Here is an 11455-nt window from a genome sequence, read left to right as displayed (position 1 = left end):
AAGATTCTTTACACATCCAATGTGTCAGTTAGTTATAACTTAGCAGTATTAGCACACTATTATTGCTATTATTGCTTTTCTAGTTAGACCAGAGGTATGCTTTTAAATTGATCATACTTTTGCAGATATCTGTATCAATTAAGTCTCAATTTTGTGAAAAATCCTAAAAAATATCTCTCATTCTTAAATCTTTAGCAGTGCATTAGTTGCTTTAAGACTGATTAACTGCTAACTCCTACTAAACAATGCTAAAGTCAAAACTCCCCCTACCGTTTTCATATACAGTTACCTGTAATTCACATGTTATTGTCCTGTATAGGTACTTGGACCTTATCAATGTAATGACATATGATCTGCGTGGCTCATGGGAAGGGTTCACAGGAGAAGACAGTCCCCTTTTCCAAGGCCCAGCTGATCAGGGTGGTTATATCTACTTCAATGTGGTAAGTGTTGGGTGATACCTCTCATTCTAAACCTTCTATCTCATTCTAAACCTTCTATCTGCTTTGATAGATTTCTTGAATAAACTTCTTTCTTCCCAATTTAGGATTATGCCATGAACTACTGGAAAAATAATGGAGCTGCACCAGAAAAGCTCATGGTCGGGTTTCCAGCCTATGGACGAACCTTCACCCTTAGTAATCCTTCTAACAATGGCCTTGGTGCTCCAACTTCTGGTGGAGGCCCTGCTGCTGCATACACTCAGGAAGCTGGATTCATGGCTTACTTTGAGGTACGCCAATTATCATTCACTTTACAGGTCTTCTCACAGACCTCTAACATTGGCCGTATGTGTAAATACATGTCTAACAAATAAACACACAAGCTTCTTGGAACCTGTGGGCATTTGCTGTCTTCTCTTCTGGCATATTGATTGAAGAGGAACATTTTCCATGATGTGTTGCAAGCTCAGTACAGAAATGCTGTGCTAATTGCACATTACACTGACTGCTCCTCTGTGGTAACTGTGCCAATAGACTCAGGAATCTGAATCATTTAATGAGCAGTGCCAAGTGTTCTCTCATAAAATGTAATGAAAACTCATGGAAAATTAGTGATTTCAGCATCTAAGCGGGTGCAATAGACAGGGGTAAATTATAAACTTGTAACCATCTACTTGCTGAACTTTGGTGTATTAAGCCTTTGTATGAATGTTTGTGACAGAAACCAAATGCTTGTTTGACCTTGTGTATCCCAATAATGTACACAACCTTGTAACTGATTACATGTATGCAAGAGGTTCCAGCAAGCAAAAAGGTGTGTTTGCTTAATAATAGATTGTTTACAGGTTCCCTTGGGATAGACTGTAATGTTTTTCCCTTTTTCTATTTTCACCCAGATTTGTGGATTTTTGAAAGGGGCTACAGAAGTGTGGAACAGCCCACAACAAGTCCCTTATGCTTACAAAGGAAGCGAATGGATTGGATATGACAACCCAAAAAGTTGGCAGATCAAGGTTCAGATATTTTATTGTTGACTGTTTGCACAGTGCTTTGCAAAGATATAGAACCATTAACTTATATCCTTTTTCCAAGGGTGCTTACAGTATGATCTCCCAGCCACAGCCCCAAGGCACACTTTCTCTAAGGCCTACATTGGTCATGCAACAGAGTGCTTGATGCATTCTTTTACTTGTTGGAGAGAACTGAGCACCTTTAATATACCTACACAAAGCAATGTAGTACATAAAAGGTAATACAGATATTGGACCATAAAGTATACTGTACTGTACAGTACTGAGTTCTTAACCTATTTTGGTTCCTGGACGTAGAAACTACGTCCAGGAACCATGCGCGGTACCGCGTGCTCCCGCGGCCGACCGCGCACGTGCACGCGCGCTCCCGGCCCGCGGTTCGTTAGCCAGGCAATCAGTGAATCGGGCTATGGTGCCCGATCACTGATTGCTCTCCCCCGCTGAAAAAGCGACAGCTTCTCTCGGAAGCTGCGCCTTTTCTGGCTGTAACGTACCCCATGCGTCGCTCTAAGCGTGTGTTACGCTTAGAGTGACGTCATGTAAACAAACTCATGGCCGCCATCTTGTGGCCAAAAAGTAATACTACAACTAAAAGTAAAAAAAAAAAAAAATTAACACACATTTACTTTATTAACCTATTGTTTACCTCCCACACTCCCAAAACTACCCAAATAACATGTTTACTATAAAAAAACAAAAACATTACAATAAAAAAAAACCATGTAAATATTTACCTAAGGGTCTAAACTTTTTAAATATCAATGTAAAGATGAAATATTTCTATATTTTTTTTTTATGTTAAACTTGTAAATAGTGATAGATGCAAAACGGAAAAAATGCACCTTTATTTCCAAATAAAATATTGTCGCCATACATTGTGATAGGGACATAATTTTAGCGGTGTAATAACCGGGACATATGGGCAAATACAATACGTGAGTTTTAATTATGGAGGCATGTATTATTTTAAAACTATCATGGCTGAAAACTGAGAAATAATCAATTTTTTCCGTTTTTTTCTTATTCTTCCTGTTAAAATGCATTTACAGTAAAGTGGCTCTTAGCAAAATGTACCCCCCAAAGAAAGCCTAATTGGTGGTGGAAAAAACAAGATATAGATCAGTTCATTGTGATAAGTAGTGATAAAGTTATAGGCTAATGAATGGGAGGTGAACATTTCTCAAGTGAAAACGACGGAACGCGAATGGGTTAACAACCATTCCATTATACATATACAAATGGATGAATGGGCATCACCAAATTATATGTATCATAAACTTTACACAAGGCTGTGCCAACTATATTACAGACAAATGTCAATACAGTAATACAATAATTGTGATCAGTGCGCCACTCATGTCAACACATCTTGCTTCACACTCCCAAGTTTTGCGCTCACCAGATATTGGCCACCTCAGACAACAGGAGGATCTAGCGTTTTGTCAATAACCTCACTGGCACTTTAAATCTTTATTTCCACGTTAATATCGGCTCAGTATTCCAGCCATAAAACAAATGAATAAAACCCAAACATAGCGTAAAACCTTTTAGCATATTAAAAACACCCGCGCAACAATTGCACACTCATGTCTGCTGTCTTGAATTTTAGCACCTCAAGGAGCCAACAGCGGGGACTGCCTTTACATCTGGGCTGGTCCCATCTGGTACAGAATACGGCGTCCCGAGTCCTTCTACCCGGCCACTATGGTTGGGAGTGTGAAGCAAGATGTGTTGACATGAGTGGCGCAACGGTTCACAAACATGGGGTGTTGTGCATTGATAGAAACAGTATTGCGCTATGTGCAGCCTTTTCTCTTTTCCAGGAGACATTTAAAACGGTGGAGGAGGACATTTTCAGCACTTTATACAAATAGATGTATTAGATCAAGTTCATGAATTAGAGAGGACAGTACATCTCCCAATCATTCTGTTTCATTTAAAAAAATGAAACAGAATTTTAGCACCTTAAGGAGCCAACAGCGGGGACTGCCTTTACATCTGGGCTGGTCCCATCTGGTACAGAATACGGCGTCCCGAGTCCTTCTACCCGGCCACTATGGTTGGGAGTGTGAAGCAAGATGTGTTGACATGAGTGGCGCAACGGTTCACAAACATGGGGTGTTGTGCATTGATAGAAACAGTATTGCGCTATGTGCAGCCTTTTCTCTTTTCCAGGAGACATTTAAAACGGTGGAGGAGGACATTTTCAGCACTTTATACAAATAGATGTATTAGATCAAGTTCATTAATTAGAGAGGACAGTACATCTCCCAATCATTCTGTTTCATTTAAAAAAATGAAACAGAATTTTAGCACCTTAAGGAGCCAACAGCCGGGACTGCCTTTACATCTGGGCTGGTCCCATCTGGTACAGAATACGACGTCCCGTGTCCCTCTACCCGGCCACTATGGTTGGGAGTGTGAAGCAAGATGTGTTGACATGAGTGGCGCAACGGTTCACAAACATGGGGTGTTGTGCATTGATAGAAACAGTATTGCGCTATGTGCAGCCTTTTCTCTTTTCCAGGAGACATTTAAAATGGTGGAGGAGGACATTTTCAGCACTTTATACAATTAGATGTATTAGATCAAGTTCATTAATTAGAGAGGACAGTACATCTCCCAATCATTCTGTTTCATTTAAAAAAAATGTGTTCTGTTACTGAGGGAAAAAATGGTCATTTTATAATTTCAGGCTGAGTGGCTGATGAAGAATAACTTTGGAGGTGCCATGGTATGGGCTCTTCCCCTCGATGACTTTAGTGGGGAATTCTGTGGTCAAGGCAAATACCCCATGATGAATGCACTGAAATCAGCCCTGGGGATATCATTCCCAAGTGAGTATTAAGGATTTCTCTTTTCACACCGTTTCTAAATAAAGGATTTTAACATTATTGAAAATGGAGGAAACCATCTAATGTACTGTAGGATGCTAATCTATCTGTCCTGTCAACAAAGATATACATACCACACACAAATAATTACAAGGCAAGCACAAGAGAGTATTTGGCTCTTATTCAACTAACTTTTTCTGCTAAGTTTTTTACTTCATGATATTTAAACACCTTATCAATAAATTGCCTTTAAAGCCACCAGAAAGCAAGAAAGTAATCAGAATAATTTTTCACCTACTTTTTTGTACTAAAGTGAAAAAAAGTTATTTTAAACAGAACTGAAAAATAATTTCCTAGGGGACAACTTGGGAGAAAAAGTTAATTGAATAAGGGCTATGTATGAAAGAAATCCAGCTCAGGCTAAACAGGCAGCACATGATTTCATCAATCAGAGCTGTGTATAATTTCCCTATCCAATGAGACATCATATCCCAAGAGTCTATAGATGAAGCAAGACGTTCTGAATCAGGATGATGCAGTTTATTGGCTAACTTAAAAGAAAAAGAGAAAGCTTTCCGTTAATCAGCCCTCTTCAGTTCCTGTATGCTGACAAGGTGTTAGAACAGACAGCTTATATACATTGGACATGAGAAGGAGGTACATAGATTGTTTTGCAAATATAAATAAATGTCATTAAAGGGACCCAAAATTGCAATTTGGACTCACCTGGGGCTTCCTCCAGCCCCCTGTAGCCTGCGAGGTCCCCTGACGTCCTCCTGGCTCCTCTCCCATTCCTGGTGGCAGCTCCGTTAATCGCCGAGTTCGACCTGAAGTCACCGCGCGTGTCGCACACTGGCTGGCACGAGAGTCCTGCGCATGCGCGGTTCAGTCTGAGAACCACGCATGCGCAGGACTCTCACACCGGCTGGCACTCTCTTTAAAGTTCATTTGGGTAGAGATCCAAAGGACTCTACACTCAACCCTTCCCTCCACCAAGGGGAGCTTGGGTAGTAGGAGTTTAACTGGGATGTAAGAGGCACCCCACAAGAAGATTATTCGATTAAGTTGATAGGGAGCTGGGTAGATAAAAACTGTTTACCTGACGCAGTAAAATAAGATAATAAAAATCTTTAATAGCATTGAAAAAAATGTGTGTCGCTGGTCAAAGCTGCTTCATCAAGTTAAAGAGAATCTGAAGCCAAAATAATTTCCTGTGTTTATTGCCCACTTTATGCTAAGCAATACGACCATAGCTGATTCGCCACAACATTGCAGCACAACGAGATTTTATCCCCTAAAATCCCCAGGCAAAATTCCACGACTTTCCAGGTCGTGGATTTTGCTGCCGGGGGAGGCAGAGCTTTGCGCTGTAGCTCTGCCTTCAGTCCAATCAATTGCCGCCTCTCCCCTCCCCTCTCAGTCTTCTTTCACTGAGAGGGGCGGGGAGTGGCGGGCGATCGGCAGAGATTGACTGGAGGCAGAGCTAAAGCACAAAGCTCTGCCTCCTTCAGGAAGCGAGGGGAAAATTTTGCCCAGGGGATTTCGACGGGATAAAACCTCATTCTGCCCCGCTGTTGCGGCGATCAGCTATGTTCTTATTGCTGAACATACAGTGGTGTGAAAAACTATTTGCCCCCTTCCTGATTTCTTAATCTTTTGCATGTTTGTCACAAACAAATGTTTCTGCTCATCAAAAACCGTTAACTATTAGTCAAAGATAACATAATTGATCACAAAATGCAGTTTTAAATGATGGTTTTTATTATTTAGTGAGAAAAAAACCTCAAAACCTACATGGCCCTGTGTGAAAGAAATTGCCCCCTGAACCTAATAACTGGTTGGGCCACCCTTAGCAGCAATAACGGCAATCAAGCGTTTGCGATAACTTGCAACACGTCTTTTACAGCACTCTGGAGAAATTTTGGCCAACTCATCTTTGCAGAATTGTTGTAATTCAGCTTTATATGAGGGTTTTCTAGCATGAACTGCCTTTTAAGGTCATGCCACAACATCTCAATAGGATTCAGGTCAGAACTTTGACTAGGCCACTCCAAAGTCTTCATTTTGTTTTTCTTCAGCCATTCAGAGGTGGATTTGCTGGTGTGTTTTGGGTCATTGTCCTGCTGCAGCACCCAAGATCGCTTCAGCTTGAGTTGACGAACAGATGGCCGGACATTCTCCTTCAGGATTTTTGGTAGACTGTAGAATTCATGGTTCCATCTATCACAGCAAGCCTTCCAGATTCTGAAGCAGCAAAACAACCCCAGACCATCACACTACCACCACCATATTTTACTGTTGATATGATGTTCTTTTGCCGAAATGCTGTGTTACTTTTACGCCAGATGTAACGGGACACGCATCTTCCAAAAAGTTCAACTTTATTTTCTCAAAAGTCTTGGCAATCATTGAGATGTTTTTTAGCAAAATTGAGATGAGCCTTAATGTTGTTTTTGCTTAAAAGTGGTTTGCGCCTTGGATATCTGTCATGCAGGCCGTTTTTGCCCAGTCTCTTTCTTATGGTGGAGTCATGAACACTGACCTTAATTGAGGCAAGTGAGGCCTGCAGTTCTTTAGATGTTGTCCTGGGGTCTTTTGTGGCCTCTCGGATGAGTTTTCTCTGCGCTTTTGGTCGGCCGGCCACTACTGGGAAGGTTCATCACTGTTCCATGTTTTTGCCATTTGTGGATAATGGCTCTCACTGTGGTTCGCTGGAGTCCCAAAGCTTTAGAAACGGCTTTATAACCTTTACCAGACTGAGAGATCTCAATTACTTTTGTTTTCTCATTTGTTCCTGAATTTCTTTGGATCTTGGCATGATGTCTAGCTTTTGAGGTGCTTTTGGTCTACTTCTCTGTGTCAGATAGCTCCTATTTAAGTGATTTCTTGATTGAAACAGGTGTGGCAATAATCAGGCCTCGGGGTGACTACAGAAATTGAACTCAGGTGTGATAAGCCACAGTTAAGTTATTTTTTAACAAGGGGGGCAATCACTTTTTCACACAGGGCCATGTAGATTTGGAGTTTTTTTTCTCACTAAATAATACAAACCGTCATTTAAAACGGCATTTTGTGTTCAATTATGTTATCTTTGACTAATAGTTAAAAGTTTTTGATGAGCAGAAACATTTAAGTGTGACAAACATGCAAAAGAATAAGAAATCTGGAAGGGGGCAAATAGTTTTTCACACCACTGTATGTGGGCAATACAAACAGGAAATTATTTTGGCTTCAAACTCTCTTTAATAGTATCTTTTTCGATGAAGAGGTCCATCAATAAGAGCGCTTGACTCAGAGTAAATAAATACCTTTAAAATTACATACAGTGGGTTGCAAAAGTATTCGGCCCCCTTGAAGTTTGTCATATTACTGCCACAAACATGAATCAATTTTATTGGAATTCCACATGAAAGACCAACACAAAGTGGTGTACACATGAGAAGTGGAACGAAAATCATACATGATTCCAAACATTTTTTACAAATAAATAACTGCAAAGTGGTGTGTGCATAATTATTCGGCCCCCTTTGATCTGAGTGCAGTCAGTTGCCTATAGACATTGCCTGATGAGTGCTAATGACTAAATAGAGTGTGCCTGTGTGTAATCTAATGTCAGTACAAATACAGCTGCTCTGTGAAGGCCTCAGAGGTTGTCTAAGAGAATATTGGGAGCAACAACACCGTGAAGTCCAAAGCACACACAAGACAGGTCAGGGATAAAGTTATTGAGAAATTTAAAGCAGGCTTAGGCTACAAAAAGATTTATAAAGCCTTGAACATCCCACAGAGCACTGTTCAAGCGATCATTTAGAAATGGAAGGAGTATGGCACAACTGTAAACCTACTAAGACAAGGCCGTCCATCTAAACTCATAGGTCAAACAAGGAGAGCGCTGATCAGAAATGCAGTCAAGAGGCTCATGGTGACTCTGAACGAGCTGCAGAGATCTACAGCTCAAGTGGGGGAATCTGTCCATAGGACAACTATTAGTCATGCACTGCACAAAGTTGGCCTTTATGGAAGAGTGGCAAAAAGAAAGCCATTGTTAACAGAAAAGCATAAGAAGTCCCGTTTGCAGTTTGCCACAAGCCATGTGGGGGACACAGCAAACATGTGGAAGAAGGTGCTCTGGTCAGATGAGACCAAAATGGAACTTTTTGGCCAAAATGCAAAACGCTATGTGTGGCAGAAAACTAACACTGCACATCACTCTGAACACACCATCCCCATTGTCAAATACGGTGGTGGTAGCATCATGCTCTGGGGGTGCATCTCTTCAGCAGGGACAGGGAAGCTGGTCAGAGTTGATGGGAAGATGGATGGAGCCAAATACAGGGCAAACTTGGAAGAAAACCTCTTGGAGACTGCAAAAGACTTGAGACTGGGGTGGAGGTTCACCTTCCAGCAGGACAACGACCCTAAACATAAAGCCAGGGCAACAAAGGAATGGTTTAAAACAAAACATATCCATGTGTTAGAATGGCCCAGTCAAAGTCCAGATCTAAATCCAATCAAGAATCTGTGGCAAGATCTAAAAACTGCTGTTCACAAACGCTGTCCATCTAATCTGACTGAGCTGGAGCTGTTTTGCAAAGAAGAATGGGCAAGGATTTCAGTCTCTAGATGTGCAAAGCTGGTAGAGACATACCCTAAAAGACTGGCAGCTGTAATTGGAGCAAAAGGTGGTTCTACAATGTATTGACTCAGGGGGCCGAATAATTACGCACACCCCACTTTGCAGTTCTTTATTTGTAAAAAATGTTTGGAATGATGTATGATTTTCGAACCACTTCTCACATGTACACCACTTTGCATTGGTCTTTCACGTGGAATTCCAATAAAATTGATGCATGTTTGTGTCAGTAATGTGACAAAATGTGGAAAACGTCATGGGGGCCGAATACTTTTGCAACCCACTGTATGCAAAAAAAAAGCTAATTATATGAACCCACTAGGCATAATGCAGTCACACTTTCCACAGAGTAGACCTTGGATTGTGTGGCACCAATGATCCACCAGGAAGTTGTATTATGAAACGGGTGAATATTTATGTTATTGCCCTATACTGTCAATGGCGTGTTGTGGAAAGTGTGATGGTGCTTTGTTTATATGTCGGAAATGTAATATACAGTTTTTTTTCTGCAATAGTTTTTTATTGCACGTATAATTTTAAAAAAGGCTTTTAGATGATATGAGATTTGTCCCTCTATGAATACATTTGCTTGATGAGCCTTGCACAGGAGGTCTTCATGTTCTGGTGAGTGCTCTGCTGTGCCTTCGGTATGGTAAAAGAGCAACAAAAGGATATAGGTAAATCCACACCTACTATGCAAGTGCCTTAGAAGTTTAGTTATCTACTGATCTAAGTGATATGAAAGTAACTAAAGCCCCATCTACACGATACGATTCTTTGTGCGATTCGATTACGATTCTATTTACGATCCGATTAAATCCGACATGTCCGATTTGATTCCATTCGATTTGCCATTGCAAAACAATGGCAAATCGAATTGCATCGAATCCCGATCGGACATGTTGGATTTAATTGGATCGTAAATAGAATCGTAATCCAATTGCACAAAGAATCGTATCGTGTAGATGGGCCTTACAGTTTCATGTCCGTCTGTCATAAAATTTATAACTTTCATGGAACCATCAAATTTGTTATTGTGCATTTTAGTTCTGAGCCAATGAAAGTACATTTAACACTACCTAAACATTCTGCATTATATGCAGACGAATCACAATATTTCTTATACTTTATATTTTATACAGGTTGCCAGACACCAACTATTACCGTTGCACCAGCATCCACAACCCAAGCCAATAACAACCCAGGTGGCAGCGGTGGAAGCGGTGGTGGCAGCAGCAGTTTCTGTGTTGGAAAAGCAAGTGGCCTTTATCCAAACCCAACTAACAAGAGTGGCTTCTATAACTGTGTAAACGGAAATACCTACCAGCAGTCCTGCCAGACAGGTTTAGTGTTTGACACCAGCTGTTCCTGCTGTAACTGGGCATAAAAAAAACTAATCTATTCATTGAAATGTGATACCTTTTTTTTTTTTCCAGAGATTGATTCAATAAAGATCATCATCATAATATCGCAATAATGTCTGGGTACATTTACTTGTGGATTGGTAGAAGTAACATACAGAAGCATATGAAAAGAAAATGTTTGCATAAATGGAATTATTCTGTTTCCGCATTTTTGACTTCAGGTTTGCTTTAAAATGGTATCAAACACAAGATTTTATTTTGCTCGAAAACATTAAACAGCAGAAAGACTGGTCTACTGCCATTTGAATACATATTTACATTTCACTCATTGATAACATTGCTGGTTGCAGGACAAATTATCAGATTGTTTTTTTAATTAATGAATTACTGTGCAAACAAGTAAAGACAGATTTGTAGTTCCAACTGGATACAGTAGAAGATTTGCATTGTGAGCAGCTCAAGCTAAAGTCAAAGTGAAAATTTTGCACCGTAAAACCATTTACAGTATATATTTTTTCTTTTGTATATTACCAATAAAATACCTTTAAAACTCCGATTGTGCAAGAAAATACTCAAAATAAGTCTGGTATTATTCATTTAATCTACTTTTCAGTATTTTTTATGTTGTTAAGAACTGAAAATTTATTTATTTTATTTTATTTTTATTTATTTTTTTTTTAGAAAAGATGAAATCTCAGGAGAAAAAGTTAATTGGATAAGGGCCTTTTCTGTCTTTTTTTTTTTTCCAGATCATGTGGACTTTCTTTTCCTTTAGCCAAACTTGATAGAAATGTATTTTTTGCAACCAAGCTGTCACCATGTCTTCACTTAAATCTTGATTAAGAAAAGACCTCATATAGAGATTTCTGAATTAATTGGAATAAAACCTGAATGGTTATTTCCCCAATGGGAACCACAGCAATCAAAGCTACAAAAGATTGCAGTGGCGGGTGTCACGGCCAGCTGCGAGAATCGCAGGCGATTCGGGAAGATCCGCACAGTCAGTTTTCTGATCGCTTCCTGGTTAGATTGCGCAGTTCATTGCAGCGATTAGAATGACATTTTTTCTTTTAAAAGACAACTGTTTTTTTCCTTTCACCAAATGGCAGGAAACCTTCTCAGAGAAGTTTCCCAGGCACTCAGCTGTGTT

General features: G+C 40.1%; 1 protein-coding gene across 1 annotated transcript in view; it reads left to right on the top strand.

The window, feature by feature from the left end:
* LOC137544441 (acidic mammalian chitinase-like) overlaps positions 1 to 10395 on the top strand; it is a 21743-nt gene extending 11348 nt beyond the window's left edge. The window contains exons 5-9 of the mRNA XM_068265520.1: positions 320 to 443; positions 548 to 733; positions 1340 to 1456; positions 4170 to 4311; positions 10084 to 10395. Coding sequence (XP_068121621.1) covers positions 320 to 443; positions 548 to 733; positions 1340 to 1456; positions 4170 to 4311; positions 10084 to 10328 — 814 coding nt within the window. The 3' untranslated portion in view covers positions 10329 to 10395. The remainder of the gene's footprint in view (positions 1 to 319; positions 444 to 547; positions 734 to 1339; positions 1457 to 4169; positions 4312 to 10083) is intronic.
* The last annotated feature ends 1060 nt before the right edge of the window (positions 10396 to 11455 follow it).

The sequence above is a fragment of the Hyperolius riggenbachi genome, chromosome 2 (assembly GCF_040937935.1).
Source record: "Hyperolius riggenbachi isolate aHypRig1 chromosome 2, aHypRig1.pri, whole genome shotgun sequence".
NCBI classification, from domain to species: Eukaryota; Metazoa; Chordata; class Amphibia; order Anura; family Hyperoliidae; genus Hyperolius; species Hyperolius riggenbachi.
Note: the sequence above shows the minus strand (reverse complement) of the source record. Positions and strands in the feature narration are given on the sequence as shown.